We start from the raw sequence: 18,522 nt of genomic DNA, 5'->3' as shown, positions 1-18,522 counted from the left end.
CCAGATAGGATTAGATATTCCTACCTGAGGTCGGCCACAGATGCGCTGCTACTCATGAGGAATAAGCTGGAACACCTCTAAAAAGTATGTCTCCCTTACCACACCCTTCAAAACGGAACACAGCAGTGCCTAACACTGCTGCTATTAGGCAGAAATAGGTGTGGCGGTGGTGCCGCCGGTGTCGAACCACAAAGGTTTCTACCACCACCCAAAAGTTGTCTACCAAACCGCACTTAGCCAGCACGGGGGACTAACCTAACCTAACCTTACCTCACTCTGAAGGAGATCCGTACCCAGTGGGACAGTAATGTGTTAACAGATTTTTATAAATAAACATAGACACATCCAAACATTTTTATTTTACAAAATCAAAACAGTTTTAATCAAAGTAAACTCTGATACCAATTGACCACATAATGGGAAGTTATAATTTTCCAAAATATAAAACCATACAATGCCAATCGTATGATGACGTCCAGCGCGTACACTCTGAAACATAAAAATACAACACATATAGACAACAAAAAGCAGTGATTGCCTAGTGGTTAAGAAACTCAGCCTCTCGATCGAGGGGACCGATTTTCAAATCCCAGGCACGCACCTCTGATTTTTCAAAGTTATGTGCGTATTAGAAACTAATTATTACTTGCTAAACGGTGAATAAAAACATCGTGAGGAAACTTGCATACCTGAGATTTATAATAAAAAAACAATGTTAAAGGTATGTAAAGTCTACCAGTACGCACTTGACCAGCGCGGTGGACTATGACCCAATCCTTCTCATTATGAGAGGAGACCCGTGCAGCAGTGGGACAGTAATGGGTTGATGATGAGACACACATATGTTCACCACCTACCACCTTTGTGATCTACTCGATCGGCACCATCGTGATATATATTTCTGCCTAATAACAGCAGTGTTAGCGCTGCTGTGGCCTGGTTTGAAAGTGGTAAGGGAAACACTTTTCCGAAGCATTCCAGCTCACTCAAAGGTAGCGGCATATCGGTGGCCGATCTCAGGTTATCTAATCTTATCTGGGGTAAATTACAGATGTCCATGGGCGGCAGTAGCCACTTACCATCAGGTAACTCCTATATTATAAAAAAATGTGTAGTGCGATTTAGGTTAGTATTGAGGCAAATTTTGACCCTAGCATATACGAAATAATTAGGCAAGTTAAGTCTTATATATAAAATTCTCATGTCACAATGTTAGTTACCGTACTCCTCCCAAACGGCTTTTCCGATTTTCACTAAATATTATTTGCATATTCAGTAGGTCTGAGAATCGGCTACTATCTTTTTTTCATACGCCTAAGTGATAAGGGTTGTTTCCCTTTACATTTTTTTATTTATATGGCAACACAACGTTTGCCAAGTCAGCTAGTAGCTTATAAATAACTTACGCGCGTATCCTGATTCTGGCTTGTGGTATATTCTCATCTTTCTCCTTCAAGAGGTACCTCCTAGAGCCCCACAAACTGTCCACAAAGTGTTCTTCTGTGCCTAGCTTCTTAAAATCATAGTAGAAGTCGCGGTAATCATCCTCTTTCAAGCAATCTCGAAGTCGGTTGAAGTTGTCCACAACAAATAACCATTCCCGACTCATGAACTTCTGTAAAGCGATATTGGAGATGAAGACTCGCCTTTGAAGCCTAAACAACCTGAAATATGCGATGCCATCAAAATCATTTGTAAAAAAACCAAGTCTCGCAACTCAGGGGGGCTAGCCAAGTTGACATTCTACAGTCGCTTGCGCTGTAGAAACGCTATAGAAACGCTAAAATGTATGAAATTATCAATGATCACGTGATCAAAATAGCGAAGTAGAAAAGTCGTAGCCAAGTTACACGATAGAATAGAACGCTAGCGATTCTACAATACCCATGTCATTGCTTTTTTCCATACAAATGACAACCTTTGGCAACCTTTTGATAACCTTTTGACTTTTTTGTCAAATTTGTTAGCGAAGCGTATTCTAAGACAAATGTTATAGTGAGCGATCGCGCCGACCCTATAGAAAACGTAAACGCTAATAAAATGGCGGATTCTGTATCAGCTGTTTGTCACTTCACTACGCGCTATCACTGCATTATAGACTTTAATTACTTTTGATCATTTGAAAATGTATACTTTAAGTCTGTTGAAATTTGAATATGCTCTCTATAACAAGTGTATCCTAAAATATTATAGAAATGAATTGTACAGCCGTTTTTCTATTTTAAATTAATATGAGCATATAATATAATAGATAGATAGGATAGAACTTAGAGTTATTCCAGTGCATAAATAAAAATCTTTTAACTTTTAACGTTGTCTCAGTTTAACTGTTTTATTGAATCATTATTAATCCTTCTCATATTAGCTTTACTTGTAACTAAACAATTTATTTAAACCTTAAAAGAAAAATATAATATTAATATCCGTGTCCTTTTTTTTACATTATTATCTTCTGTTTCCCTGCAAACTCCCTGTCTAGGCATAAAGCTGGTGGTTATGAGGTTTAATTTGTTGGGATGGCATGTATGGTATACACCCAGTGGCATACCCATTTATAATTATTGCCTCTTTGGAAGCCGCTCCTACGATGGAAGAAGATCCTGAGTAGCTCTCCTTTTGATGAGCTTAAAAGTGCGGGTGGATTTCATACGCTCACTAGCAAGCTCATTGGGGTGTTTTATATGATGAGTATATGATTTTAGTTTATTAGTCACTTTCGCTTTCCCTGTTGTCTCTGCGGCATCAGCTATGCATCAGAAATGCGAAGCATTTTCGATTGGAAGCGTTGTGTGATGTCCAAGTTTGAGTTGGATGCGGTTCCCCAAAAGCTTAGATCCATATGACCATATTGGTTTTAGTATGACTTTGTAGTAGTCAAGTTTGTTGCTGAGAGACATTCGTGCCATGAGCCAGTAAATTTTACGAAGTTGGACGTCCAGATATTTTCTTTTGGCCATACGTATCCTAAGTTGAAATAGGTAATTTTATACAAATTACATGCAATCGCTGTCACTGTCATTAGTAATATCGCTATAAACAATTTGAATGCTTTTTGTAAACAATCACCAATCACCATAGTTACCGTTCATAGACACATTATTAAGTTTAGTTTTTGCAAATAGTTTTAATTAATAAAATACATGTACTATAAAATATGGTATATTTTATATGTATAATATGATGTTATATTGTAATATTATTATTAAATAATTAATCATTACCATGTAGGTATTTTGGCTGGTGTAGAAACCATACGATATTGTATTTGACGGCTCATTGATATTAAATGTGATCGCTAACCATAGACTTATCGTATATGTAGAATGACATTTGCTAACGAAGAGAATAGAAAACGAATAGAATGCAAAGTTTGTAACATGGCTAGCCCCCCAGTTCTTCTACCATTAAAAGTAGTGAGATTATGTAATACCAAGTCGATTAATTTATTCAGACCCTACTTAAGAGACCTTCTGTTGTAAGTTATTACGTAATAAGCTAACCAAGCTTGTTATGGGACCATATGAATATTTGAAATCTTTTATAATATGTTTTAAATAAATGCTTTTTCGTTAGGTTAGACTATACGAAACCCAAAATGTCTATTAAGCTATAGGTCTAATTAGTAATCCTGGTGCAGCACATAGAACCGAACCTCGCCAGAGACAGTTGTTGCGGCGATGGTCCGTTCAGGCGAAGCGTGGAATAGCATTATGCTCGGAAAAGAGGACGCCGAACGGGCCAGGGAGCGCGCCGTGTCCCTGTAGTACCGGGACCAGAATAGGGCTACGGTATCCTCTGCCTGTCGTAAGAGGAGACTAAAAGGGGCTTCCGGGGTTGCGGGCGGCAAGAGTGGGAGCTCAAACCGTCCAGCAAGTGACACCGGGAAGGACAGCGGTTTGTGTGGTCGCATATCGCTGTAATCACCAGGGTATGTGAGAGGAGCGTAAATTGCTCCCCCCAGGGCAGAGCTCGATAAAAGGGCATCGCGTTAGGAGGACTCCGGTTGTATTCCGTTGGAGATCCCGGAGTTCTCTACCAAACGCTGAGGATGGCCACCGGGAGGGTTTTAGTGCGGTAAAAGTTCCACATAACCCGGCGTCACTCCCATGGCGTCGGGTACCTTTTGAAGGTTTCCCCCTCGTTAAGAAAAAAATATCTCTCGATTTATAACGCTAACGCTTGTTAGAGAACTCCAGGATCTCCAACGGAACACAACCGGAGTCCTCCAAGTGCAATGCCTCGATCGAGCTCTGTCCTGGGGGAGCAGGTTTCGCTCCTCCCGCAATATCTGGTGTTCACGACAGTATACGACCACACATACCGCCGTCCTTCCCGGGATCGCTTACGGGACGGTTCGAGCTCCCACTCTTTCCGTCCGCAACCCCAGAAGCCCCTTTAGTCGCCTCTTACGACAGGCAGGGGTTACCGTAGCCTTATTCTTGTAGCGTTGCAGCTGTGGCCGACCTCATTTCTGGGGTTTATTACAAATGTCCATGGGCGGCAGTAGCCTTTTACTATAGGACTGCATGCTCGTTTCCTATTGGGGGAAACTAAATTAACGATACTTACATTGTGGGCTTTCCCATAAGCCAGAGGAGCATATCCACGAATAGAGCTGGTAAAAGGTGGTTGAAAAACACCTGGAATTCATTAGTTATTTATTATTTATATAGCATAAATAATAATTGGCTAAGTGCAAGTCGACGTCCAAAGGGGTGCACTCGAAGGGGTCCGAGGTTCAACCTCTGATTTTTCAAAGTTATGTGCGTATCAGAAATTAATTATGACTTGCTAAACGGCGATGGAAAACATCGTGAGGAAACCTGCATACCTGAGAGATTTATAAAAAAAAATATCAAAGGTATGTAAACCAATACGCACTTGGCCAGCGCGGTGGACTATGACCTAATCCTTCTCATTACGAGAGGAGACCCGTGCTCAGCAGTGGGACAGTAATGGGTTGATGATGATTAAAGCAAGTAATTAATTTATAATACCTTAATATAATAATAATATTTGTTTCTTGTCATCGTCAGGCCTATAGTCCAAATGGAATTCTTAAAAGGGATATCCCAGCAATACTTCTGACCATAGCTTAAGAGTTGAGCATTTGTGACTTTTTTATTACTGCAACAGTTGTAAATCACGATGTCATCTGTGGGCTCGAATCTGTAATAGATAGATAGATTATTGATATTAAGAACTTATGCAACAAAAACAATGTGTTAAGTTTTGTCTATGGTTCTACGTATTAATTATCTGTCGTTGGTATTAATTTGAATCTTTAGGCTGTAAAAGCATAGAGATTCGAGTTTGAATTAGTTCGTTGTAGATCGTCGTATTCGTCGTGTCGTTCGCGGTGGTGTATGCCGCCACCGGGATAAACTTCTTCGAGAAGCTTCGGAGTCGTCGGTCGCGGTCGCGCAATTTTGTCATTTTAGTTATACTCCGAAGTAGAAGCCACTATTCGTATTCGTAGCGTTTCTTTTAACTTATTAAATTCATTGTTCGCGGTGCAACGTGCTGTAAGATCGACGCCACGTGAGAAGAGGAAGAAAGTAGAGGTAACTGGTAGACCATTCCGAGGTAAGACTAGCTAGCTCAAGCTTAGGGTGAGTTGAAGGTGCCTTATACCTAGTACAAGAGGCTGCGCCCATCAGCAGCAGGTGAGTGCGCGAACCTATAGCATTTTGCATCTTATTTTCGTATAAACAGTCCACTTAACCTTCTTCGGGACACGATCATCCTGTCCATCGAAGAGAGGAACATTCGGTTCCTTATTTGTTCTAACGGCCGCGGAAATCTTAACATTTTCGGTCTTGGCGCCGAATCATAACATTTTTGGGCCATCGTGCCGGATGTATTCTTAACACAATGTATAATACACAATTAACAATGAAATCCAATAACAAACATACGAAAACACACACACACACACACACACACAAAATATAAAAAACACTAAAATCGAGTGTTGGCAAAGGTTGTAATAAAAAGTTGTTTATAACATAGGTTTTTATAAAAAATCAGTGATAGCCTAGTGGTTAAGAAACTCGGCCTCTGTATCGAGGGGTCCGAGGTTCAAATCCCAGGCACGCCGGATTTTTCAATGTTATGTGCGTATTAGAAATTAATTATTACTTGTATTATCAAATGCTTAAACGATGAAGGAAAATATCGCGAGGAAACCTGCATACCTGAGAGTTCTTAAAAAAAGTTTTTAAAGGTATGTGAAGTCTAAAAATACGCACTTGGCCAGTGTGGTGAACTATGGCCTAATTCTCTTCATTCAGAGAGGAGACCCGTGCCGTGCACCCTATATGTGCAAGATATTGAGAAAACTTCGATAGCGTGATTCAGAATACACGTGACGCCATCTCTTGGCGAGTAGCGGGAAGTATTTATACACTCGAAAGTGTACTTACTTTTTAGTTCCTCTAATCCAGGCCGCTGCTATGAAATGCCTGATAGATTCATCTACTGGCACGTAATCTGTCGCGAAGTCGTCTGTTGTGTAGATACACCTCAAAACACCTGGAAAATACATTTCTTTCTATTTGAAGGTGGTAGAACTCGTTGTGGTTCGACTCCGGCCTACACCTATTTCTGACTAATAACAGTAGTGTTAGCGCTGCTGTGCTGTGCTCTGGTTTGAGGGGTGGAATGGGTGTAATGGAGAAATACTTTTCCGAGGGGTTCCAGTTCCAGCTTAGCTCGGAAAAGTATCTCCACCTTACCACACCCTTGAAACCAGAACACAGCAGCGTTACACTGCTGTTATTAGGCAGATATAGGCGTGGCGGTGGTGCCGCCGGAGTCGAACCACAGAGGGGTCTACCACCTCTGAATGCGGAGTTCAATTTCTCACAATGTATTTACTATGATAACAAATAAATGTAAAATAAACCGCTAGTTTTCGGCCTTTTACGCTTTATCTATTGTTATGTACTTAAATAAACAGTTTGGCAGCGGGACATCTCCCGGTGGGCTAGGCGATCATGCCCGGGGAGCGGCCGTGCTCCGACAGTCTCAACTCAGAGCTTGTATATATTCGAGATGTTGACAAAACTTCGATAGCGTGATTCAGAATACTGGTGGCGCCATCTCTTGTCGAGTAGCGGGAATTCGCCACAATATTTCAACACAATGCATTCACTTCTATGAGTGCTATGATAACAAATACTAAAAATAAAAAGCAAATAAAAGTGGACGTACGGAGTCCTCCGCGTGCGACGTCGACTAGCAACTGGCCAATTTACGTACCTGTACCAATCCCAAGAATAATAGCAATGGGTCCATTGAAATTTTCGATCCATCCAGGCACGGGTTCTGAAACGCTCGACACCACTGAAAACAGATATAATATAGTAGAAACGACACTATCCGGTCCCCAGGGGGTTTGATATCCCGTGGCTGTCATAACGTGGGCCGCCGCCCACGACATCGAGTCAGAGGGCCTCGCGCTTCTAGCGGTCAACGAAAAAAAAATCGTCGGAATGAACCCATCACTAAAATCTATGTGAAATTTGTAATTTTGTCATCAATCATGGGGAGTAGTTCCGAAAAGCGCATACCGCCGATCGACCTAAACTTTGGTAGACTAACGTATTTTGACCTCCTGATGACGAATATCATAACGAAAATTGGCGCAAACGCCATTTTGAATAAGAAAAACGAAGGAGAATCTCTTTTCGTTCGGTGTGCATGATCGCGCATTCCTAACCGATTTAGACTATTTTTTTAGCTTTCCCCAGAAAGGGAGCGTGTGTGTGTGTGTGCCAGGGGCCTCCATTCCACTTTCCGTCCCGGGCCTCCCACGTCCTTAGCCCGCCACTGTTTACATTGTATCGTGGCAGAGGGCCTCGCAAAATGCATTTTAACCACATAACATTTAGGTCTTATATCGCCACTGGTGGTAAGACTGGGATCGAACCGCCCGGCCAGCGACCCCTAGTAGCACGGCGGTATGTGTAGTCGCATGCCGACGTAAACACCAGGTATGCGGGAGAAGCGTAAATTGCTCCCCCCGGGCAGAGCCTGATAGGACATCGCGTTTAGAGGACTCCGGTAGCGTTCCTTTGGAGATCCCGGAGTCCTAAACGCAGCGTCGAGGCTGGTCACCGTGACCGTTTCAGTGCGATAAGAATCTCACATAACCCCGTATTTCTCCCACGACCCCGGGTACCTGTAGACGGTTTCCCCGTCGTTAACAAAAAAAAGAGTAGGTTAATTTGTTTAACGTTTTTGCCCGCTTCTTGTCCGCCTTGAAGTTGTTGCGCGCAGGTGTAGTCAGAGAGCCAATGGGATCGAACACAACTACAAGCATATACTCCGTAGCAATAGGGCACACTAACTGCGCTAGCTCCCCCCGGGCGAGAGCGGGCGGCGGCCGGGTGCCGCGCTGTCTTCGTCCCGGTAATATGTAGAATCGTAGAATTCTAATTGTAGAATTTGCTCTTGCGATGCGACTCGTTTCTACATTCGGAGCGGACTAGAAATATGGAGCGGGCGCGGTATGGTGCATACCTAATACTTTATTTCATTTTTAACCGACTATCTATTCGTCGCGTATATTGTATATATATATTTTTTATGTATGTCCAGCGATTTTTTCGCGATGCCGCGACCGACCGATATGATTCAACCGCCATTGTGTGCGGCTAGTTTCACAGGGGGTCCCATTTCGAGGAAATTTGAAAATTTTCTCTTGTATGATTTCATGATTAAACTAAGTTAGTAAATAACTAAGCTAGAAAATAAAACTTACCAACTGACGGCCGAATGATGATTATGGGAAGTTTTCCTTTCTGCTCGTAAATAACATGTTCGGCTAATTGTTTCGTAAAGATGTATGTGTTGGGAACACTACCTAGATATCTGGAATTGAAATATATGTACATAAATAAATTAAATTTATTAGCCCTTAAGCGGGCAACGCATCTGTTGCAAACTGTAAGACCAGTGGCGAATTTAAAGAAATGTAAGGTCTAGGCTGTACAGTTTTTGCCGCCCCTGCTTCTACAATTGTCATGTCTTACTAGAGGCGAGGCGTACTCGTCACGCCGGCACAGTTCCCGTTTTTTTTTTGCTCGTCACGCCGTCTCGCGACACGGTTCCCTTTTTTATTTGCTCGCCGCGCCGGCTCATAATACGGTTCCCGTTTTTTTTTTTGCTCAACATGCCGTCTCGGGACACGGTTCCCTTTTTTATTTGCACGCCGCGCCGGCTCATAATACGGTACCCGTTTTTTTTTTTTTTGCTCGTCACTTTTTTTTTTGCTCGTTACGCCAGTTCATCACACGTTTAAGGCATGAACGAACTAGCTTCCTAATTAACAAAAAAATATTCGGTCCCCAAATTTGCCGCCCCAAAAATCTACCGCCCTAGGCTGAAGCCTACTCAGCCTGCTGGTAAATCCGCCACTGTGTAAGACCATAATCTTATGTGGTTGATTACTGGTGTGCATCGGCGGAAGTGGTCACATATCTTCAGGTGGTTCATACTAGTTTGCTACTGCTATATTGTAAATAAAATAACCAGTCAGTCAGTAACACATACTAGTATCTAATATTAGTTTAAAAGATTAAATAAATTTATGTTAAAAAGGCTTTGTTGTTGAGAAAAATATTCATTAGATATTCAAATGTTATTATCGTTTGAAGATGGTAGGACCATTTGACTCCCTTACCACACCCTTCAAACCAGAACACAATAGCACTCACAACTGCTGGTATGAGGTAATGGCTGATAATAGGTGTGGCGGTGGTGCCGCCGGAGACGAACAACAAATGGTTCTACCACCTTCATCATCTGTTACTCCTGTATTCAAGAAGATGGACTGCCCGTATAACTTGAGTGTCTCTTACTTAGGAGTCAGAGCTCTTAGAGCGTCTTCATCCAACTCCTCGCAGATCTTGAGGGTTTCTCTCCAATCAGCATAAGCGGGATACATCGCTTCCTCGATTGGGTTCCAACGGGCGTTGGAGTATGACGTGGAGACGTGGACTAGGACCTAAAAAAGTATTATATATAGTAGTAGGCCTTCAGGGCCAAATTTGTCACATAACGTTACTTCCCTGAATTTGATCCTTATAAGCGACACTATCAGATATTGGAACAATAAAGAGGATATATGTTTTTTTCAAAATGAACTCGTTCGATTCCTAGCTAGGGCAAAAGATATTTTAAAAAACTAATGCTGCAGTTTTAGTTTTTATCAAAATCGCCCTCGTAACTCCTTTCAGCATTTGTCGCTAATCGTTATAGTTTCGGATTTGGCCCTGAAGGCCTATTTGAAAAATTTACCCTGTATATCAAACGATAAAACCGACGAGCCTGTGGACATTTGCAATAGAGGAGTCGCCAATGCATTTCCGGCTTCGAAGGAGAGCTCCTTTTGCAACTTTTTTGAAGAGGCCCTTGTCGTAGCGCTTCGGGAATACCTCAGGAGGAGGTTTATTACACATTTTGCGTACATTTTTCGTATTTTTAGAAAACTCTTTTATTTCTTACCCATATCTTGGGTGTGTTTAAAATATATGTAGTTCGGCCATATCTTAGCGTTCGCCACATAGGATTTAAAATGACATCACTAATGAAATCATGCAGTGTCATCCAAATCAAACGTATGCAAAGTTTCAGCTCAATCGGGGATATGGAGCCATCCACAAAGTACACGCGAATTTCTTGATTTTTTACCCCCCGCAGTGGTGGACTTAAAAAAAATTAAGGTCTAGGCTGTACAGTTTTTGCCGCCCCTGCTTCTACAATTGTCATGTCTTACATTTTTTGTAACCCAAAAATTTCGTTGAAATTCCACATAAAATAATTTTTAGGTGTATTTTTGAGCTAATCAAAACTCATCATGTATGAGCAGGGTAATGTGTGCTACTTAAACAATAATGTACATTTGGTAAACATGGATAAATAATCTTTATTGCACTGACAAACAATTGAACAGTTAAAATCAATCAACTCAGTCAAGTTATAAAAGTTTGTTACTTCGTTACAATACCTTTATGCGCGATTTTTTGTTGGCAAAATCATCGATAATGTCGTCGTAAGTAATTTTGTTCATTAATTCCGACTCTATGCACAAAAGAACTAAAGCATTTAATATTTTAAACTTAGTGCATGTTCAACACATAATAGTTGATACATACGATTGAAATCGGTCAAATTGTTCGCTAAATTATTTACTATAGTCGAATTTATATCACAAAATTATATAAAAACCATTCATTTCGCATGCTCCAACCAGTAGTAGGACAAGCATGTATGGGTTAGGTAAGAAGAGGAAAATATATAAAATACATTTTCTGCAATTTCTCTCTTTTCACTCATAAAAAGTGTGGGTAAAGGGCTGTGCCCTTTACTCACACTTATTTAGGCGGATTACCGGTTGGGGGCGGCGAACTAGCTGTTTTACAGAATATGGAAGTCTGCTACTCTCGGAATATGCAATGACAAGTGAGAAAACAAAGTCATCGGCAACATTTGTTGCAGATTTCTATCTGTAAGGCATCAGAAGACCAGAAAACCGTCTATGAGGTACCGGTAGGTAGGAACCGTCTATGACGTATTTCTATGAGGTAACAAAAAAAAAATTCAGTCCCCATATTTGCCGCCCCAAAAATCTGCCGCCCTAGGCTGAAGCCTACTCAGCCTGCTGGTAAATCCGCCACTGACCCCCCGTCCTTGTCACGTTTGGTCACATGATCCCTAGTGTGACGTCACAAAATTTGGAACTCCTCCCCACCAATGTCACACAATGTCACACTTCGTCGTCCCTCCCCCTTTAAGTGTGACGTAATTAATGGATTTTATTTAAATAAGCGACGTATGGTCTACTTCTTACATAAAACTTACATCCAAATTCTCCATTTCCTTCGCAATTTCTACGATTTCCACAGCTGATCGAATGTTCAGATTGGCTGCAAATCGAAGAGAATCATCAAATCTGAAAAAATATATTCAGTAATCAGGTATTATCTCTACAAAAAACGAAATAGATTTCAATGCTTTATCAAAAACTTTAAATTTAATACAATTTCAAATAAGCAGTCATTTGTTCTTTACTTATACATATTTTACTTACGAGTACATACCTATACTATATGAAACACTACATTACTTTTTCTGGTTGTCTTATCAGCTATTATTCGAAGGTGGTAGAACCCTTTAAGGGTCGACTCCGGCGGCCGACACACCTATTTCGGCCTAATAACAGCCGTTTTAAGCGCTGCTGTGTTCTGGTTTGAAGGGTATGGTAAGGGAGACATACTTGTCAGAGGCGTTCCAGTTCATCATTCCGTGCCGACCCCATGTAGGAATCCTATCGGGGGTTGATTACAGTTGTCCATGGGCGGCAGTACCATCAGGTGAACTGCGTGCTCGTCTGTTACTTGTGTATTTAAAAAATAATCTCTACTACCAACTCAAGAATTCTCAGAAGCCCTAACACTAAATAAATAAATAAATATCTAACACATAAAATTGGTTCTTTTATTTGTTTATCTTTTTTATATTATTTTAATTGTTATAATGTTTTTGCGGTATATATTATTATAACAAGTCTTGAAAATAAACTATATGTACACACCTTAGGTACATTTTATCACATTTGCTACAAAATTATCGTACTTATATTTATCTACTTCTTACCTTACACTTGCAGCTGTATGAAACACAATATTCACCTTCTTTATAATCAACTCACGATCTTCTTTTGTTAAACCTGTAATTTAGACAAAACAAATCATAATTGGGAAAAAGACGCTGAAATATTTCGCATACACATATCGATACCTTAATTCGCAAATCAGCCAACTCTACTTTTTGTCAATTTTTTTTATTTTAAAATTATTTTCATAATAAATGGCGTTGAACGAAATCAAAATACGTCGCCTATGGACATTTGCAACACCGAGAGGATGTGCCAATGCATTGCCGGCTTTGAATGAGAGCTCTTTTTACACCTTTTTTGAAGAGCCTTGTCATAGCGCTCCGGGTATATCTCAGGGTATTCCACATCTTACACGTTCGTGGCAAGAACGTCCAGGCAAACCGAACCGTGGAGGACCACCACTAGTCCAGTTGGTGTGGATGGAACTTCATCCTTTGGCGAGTGGTGCGATGGAAGAATGGTGACTAATTACTGCGTACGTACGGGAATATGGTCTAACGCACTAGAGGTACTAGGCACAGAGGTACAGGTACATTAGATATTCGTATTTTTTAATTTTCCTACTATGACGAAGCAAAAAGGAGGGTTAGGATAGGGTAGGTTAGAATTTTGACCGCTACGTATGAATGTAGGTATGTGACTTCTCATTAATTTTAATTATGTGTGTAGAGGACAACAAAGTCACGAACTATGACCATTGCTATCCTCTGTACGTCATTGTAAGTAGGTACATCTCTTTATATAATATTTTCGTTTCGTACTTTTTAGAGGGCAATTTTTAGGCCGACAGGTTGTATATTATTTTTTTCAAAACTTATATATAAAATTCTCGTGTCAAAATGTTAGTTATCGCACTCCTCCAAAACGGCTTTACCGATTTACACCAAAATGTATATGCATTTTCAGTAGGTCTGAGAATCGGCTACTATCTATTTTTCATACCCCTAAGTGATAAGGGTTGTTCACCCTTAACATTTAAAAACGGGTCAGCTAGTAATATTTTATATTTGAAAAGTATAATAAATATTTTATTCGAGAAAAGAATGGACGTGCCGCTTTTTTTGCTCGACTTGGGAAGGCACTGCCGTGCCCCCAGATAGGTACTTTTTATAAAATATTTTTACCAGAATATAATATAATATTTTTGTATGGCTGCAGGTTTGTTTGCCATACTGCTGCCATTAAGCGTTCCAGCTTAGTCATCATGTTTGGTCGACTACCTTTTGTAGAATGATCTAAACTTTTAGTTCTGAGAGACCTAAGCCCAGCAGTGGGACAGTAGTGTATATCTCGTGTAGACACATACCTAGACCAACTTGGGAGGCGTCACCATCCATAACGGAAACCTTGGACTCGAAGACACCCGGTCTCTCCTTCCGAAGTCGATCGAAACACTAAAAGTTTAAAATATTAATTATTTATTATCATTTAATTAGGCTTGTATTATGGATTGTAACCATTTCTCATGACAGATATTGTATCCCTTTAAGTTTTGGGCGTAACTATACCGTATGAGACCAGTGGAAAATTCATTGCATGGGACCCCGGGAAGGACGGCGCTATGCGTGGTCGCATACTGTCGTCGGCCACCGGGGAGGTTTTGATGCGGTAATCCCACATAACCCTGTGTCGCTGCCACGGCACCGGGTACCTTTTGAGGATCTCCCCTCGTCAACAAAAAAATGGGGCCCTAAGAAATTTTCCCTCATGAAGACCTACTTTAGAGATTGTTTTTTTTAGAAGGCAGAGTTTATTTTTTGATGATTTCTACACATTATTTGAGTTTTTGGGCTCGCAACCTCTTGGCCAGGGGCGTCTTGCAACCCTATAGTTACGCCACAGAGTACAGGAAGGTATATAAGGTTACATGAGTACAGATATTAAATCTTACTGGTGACAAATATATGTTCTTCAATCTATCCTCAGCGTTAACTCCTTTCTTCGTCCTTATCAGGAGATAGATTTTATCCAGATCTGTGCAGGAGTATAGCAGCTTTTCTATCAACACCTTGCCCATAAACCCTAAAAAATAGGACATTAATATAATTTCGAAGGTGGTAGAACCCTTTGTGGTTCGACTCCGGCGGCACCACCGCCATACCTCTTTCTACCTAATAACGGCAGGGTAAGGCGCTGCTGTGTTCCGGTTTGAAGGGTGTGGTAAGGGAGATAGACTTTTCCGAGGCGTTCCAGCTTAGTCCTCAGGGGTAGCGGCGCATATATGGCCGACCTCAGGTAGGAATATCTAATCCTATCTGGGGTTGATTACAGATGTCCATGGGCGGCAGTACCATCAGGTGGACTGCATGCTCGTCTGCTACTCTTATATTATAAAAAAAATCAACCTCAGATAACATTAAATTCCTACCTGAGGAATAACAATAATAAATTGAAATGTTTCACTCACCTGTTCCTCCCGTTATGAAAATACTCTTTCCCTTATAGAATTCTGGTATCGTTGGTACATTGGATAGGTCTCGGTCTTCCAAAAATCCCATCTTTTCTAAAACCATAAGATGGTAAAATTACTTGGTGAAACAATCCGAGGTACTCTTTTTCATTATATTTCGGATAGCAGGTTATAAAAGTTTTTTAAAGGGAGAAGGATTCTTCGTTTCATTCAAAAGATAAAAGGTATAAAAAGATACGTAAAGTACCTATATATCTCTATAGTTATTGGTAGCCTAGTGGTTAAGAAACTCGGCTTCTCGATCGAGGGGTACGAGGTTCAAATCCCAGGCCTCTGATTTTTCAAAGTTATGTACGTATAAGAAATTATCACTTGGTAAACGGTGAAGGAAAACATCGTAAGGAAACCTGCATACCTGAGAGATTTATAAAAAAATCTCAAAGGTATGTGAAGTCTACAAATACGCACTTGGCCAGCGCGGTGGACTATGACCTAATCCTTCTCATTATGAGAGGAGACCCGTGCCCAGTAATTTGTTGATGATGATGATGATGAAGAAAGGGAAAAGGATTCTTGATTCTTGACTTCATTCAAAAGATTAAAGGTATAAATAGATACGTAAAGTACCTATATATCCGACCATACAAGTGTGAAGCAGTTCTGTGTTTCGGTGGGTGTGGGTGACTGACTTACATATTATACTACCATCCTAGTCCTCAGGAGCAACATCTATTGCCATCCTCAGGTCTAATCTAATCTGATCACATCTAATCTGCATGAAGGTGGCAGAACCCTTTGTGGTTCAACTCCGGCGGCACCACCGCCACACCTATTTCTACCTAATAACAGCAGTGTTAGGCGCTGCTGTGTTCCGGTTTGAAGGGTGTGGTAAGGGAGACAGACTTTTCCGAGGCGTTCCAGCTTAGTCCTCAGGGGTAGCGGCGCATTTGTGGCCGACCTCAGGTAGGAATATCTAATCCTATCTGGGGTTGATTACAGATGTCCATGGGCAGCAGTAGCCACTTACCATCAGGTGGACTGTATGCTCGTCTGCTACTCCTAAATTATAAAAAAAAAATAAAAAAAAGTCCGATTTTAAGTGGCTACTGCCACCCATGGACATCTATCAACCACAGATAAGATAGGCCTTGAAGTCGGCCAAAATTATAGTTTAAAAACTAAAAACCACGCTAAAATCGCACAAGGAAAATCGTTAATCGTTATTCCTGACGATCCTGATGAGGAGAATGGGATAAAATTATTAAAATCGTGTATTGTCATCGGTTCTTGATAATTGTTCAAAATTTTAAACTAAAACCTTTCAAAGTGGGTGAAAATCGAGTTCAAAGATTCCGTTACATACATAGATACAGGTCAAGCTAATAAAAGCGTGGTAAAAATATATTCGGTCTAAGAAATTCATAGACTTACCGAATTCTTAATATGTTAAACACTACTAACAATGACAGGTGTAAGTAAACTAAACCACGTATAGAACAATTCACTACTATTATTAGTATTTTTTGCAAATAAGAATGTCAATCATGACTAAATTTGATGTCATTGTGTAATTTGCTTACACACAAGTAAAATGCCACAAGTAAGCCACATTGACAAATTTCTAGATACGAATGTATAGTATTTTAATAAAATGAAAATAATTTCTGCCTAATAACAGCAGTGTTAGGCGCTGCTGTGTTCCGTTTTGGTGTGGTAAGGGAGACAGACTTTTCCGAGGCGTTCCAGCTTAGTCCTCAGGGGTAGCGGCGCATCTCTGACCGACCGTAGGAATATCTAATCCTATCTGGGTTTGATTACAGATGTCCATGGGCGGTTGTAGCCACTTACCATCAGGTGGACTGCATGCTCGTCTGCTACTCTTATAAATATTATTAAAAAAATGTATATCAAATTTTTGGAGGAAATCCACAAGTTTCCTTACAATTTATTTCTTTGTTGCAAGTGATAATTAATTGCTAATACGCAAATTATAACGTACAAATCAATCAGGTGGACTGCATGCTCGTCTGCAACTTCTATATTATAAATTTAAAAAAGAAAAGAAAAAAAAATTTTTATTAAAAACAAGCTTTTATTACTTTAAAAAAATTACTAAAAAGCTAAATATAATTTAAACCCGATGTATTAAATATTTGCGTTCTTATACCAGACACATTTTTTTATAAATAAAAGCGTGTTACATTGATGAAAGTAACAAATTAAAAAATCATTATAACACCTGAAATGTTTATTGTTTGTCAATCACATTCTATAAGTAGTAGCGGCGCATCTGTGGCCGACCTCAGGTAGGAATATCTAATCCTATCTGGGGTTGATTACAGATGTCCCTTTCATTTGATGTCCATATTTATGCTTATTAACAGTGTTAAGCGCAGTTGTGGTCTACTTTGAAGGCTGTGAAGCCGTGATAGCCTAGTGGTTAAGAAACTCGTCCTCTGGATCGAGGGGTCCGTGGTTCAAATCCCAGGCACCTCTGATTTTTCAAAGTTATGTGCGTATTAGAAATTAATTATCACTTGGTAAACGGTGAAGGAAAATATCGTGAGGAAACCTGCATACCTGAGAGATTTATAAAAAAAATCTCAAAGGTATGTGAAGTCTACCAATACGAACTTGGCCAGCGCGGTGGACTATGGCCTAATCCTTCTCATTATAAGAGGAGACCCGTACCCAGCAGTGGGACAGTAATGGGTTGTTGATGATGATGATGATGATAGGCGGCAGTAGCCACATACCATTAGGTATACTGCATGCTCGTCTGCTACTCCTATATTATAAAATATAGATTAATTGAAATTGAATTTAATATAATTCTTAAGTTGGCACATTTTGACATAACAGTATCCAGATATTACCTTTGAACTGACAGTTAATTTAAATATTGTCGAGTAACCTTCCAATAATGTCTGGAAAGACAAATAAATTTAAATAAATTAATTTATATAAATAATTAATTGATGTACAAAGTAATGTGTTGATTAACCTACTTTGTCGATGTCACAAAATTAAATTTGCTGTGCATTGGTATTTTATTAGATAATTATTATAAAAACAAAAAACTTTGCCTTAAAAATGTATGACTGTCACTCCCACAATTAACACGAATCCAACGACACCTCATATGTTAAAATCCGTCAAGCCGTTTGGGCTGTAGCGTGACAAAGAATACACATACATAGGTATATAGTAATCAGTAATCAGTATTTATTGCATAATACAGGTGTTTACAAGGTTTTTGGACGGTTTTACATGTCTCTGTAGTTGCCCAGTGGGCATGCAATTTTTTAATAAAACTAAAACTAAGTATATTTAAGACGGTGTAAATATAATTAAATTAGATTAAAACAGGAGAAAAATATTACATTATACACTTAAGAAGTAACAGCTATCATTATTGAATGTCAAC

The 18,522-nt window shown here is 40.0% G+C and overlaps 1 protein-coding gene across 1 annotated transcript; it reads right to left on the bottom strand.

Moving 5' to 3' along the window:
* Positions 1-383: 383 nt before the first annotated feature.
* On the bottom strand, positions 384-15,229 carry LOC140756956 (fatty acyl-CoA reductase wat-like). Its single transcript, XM_073092496.1, has 13 exons — positions 15,093-15,229; positions 14,577-14,707; positions 13,992-14,079; positions 12,664-12,736; positions 11,869-11,959; positions 9,867-10,012; positions 8,768-8,877; positions 7,264-7,347; positions 6,426-6,534; positions 4,998-5,169; positions 4,570-4,640; positions 1,407-1,664; positions 384-489 (listed from the first exon to the last, which is right to left on the bottom strand). Exons 1-13 carry the CDS (start codon positions 15,196-15,198, stop codon positions 384-386), a joined length of 1,545 nt encoding a protein of 514 aa, XP_072948597.1. The 5' UTR covers positions 15,199-15,229.
* Positions 15,230-18,522: the final 3,293 nt, after the last annotated feature.

The sequence above is a fragment of the Epargyreus clarus genome, unplaced genomic scaffold (assembly GCF_041222505.1).
Source record: "Epargyreus clarus isolate Ecla_fem2 unplaced genomic scaffold, WU_Ecla_fem_2.2 ptg000036l, whole genome shotgun sequence".
Classification (NCBI taxonomy): Eukaryota; Metazoa; Arthropoda; class Insecta; order Lepidoptera; family Hesperiidae; genus Epargyreus; species Epargyreus clarus.
Note: the sequence above shows the minus strand (reverse complement) of the source record. Positions and strands in the feature narration are given on the sequence as shown.

Coding starts and splice junctions, on each gene's coding strand:
- LOC140756956 (XM_073092496.1), bottom strand. CDS start 15,198: ATGGTTTTAGAAAAGATGGGATTTTTGGAAGACCGAGACCTATCCAAT. Junction 11,960..12,663: donor CATACAGCTGCAAGTGTAAG/GTAAGAAGTAGA, acceptor ATATTTTTTCAG/ATTTGATGATTCTCTTCGAT. Junction 8,878..9,866: donor CTAAGAGCTCTGACTCCTAA/GTAAGAGACACT, acceptor TTTCAATTCCAG/ATATCTAGGTAGTGTTCCCA.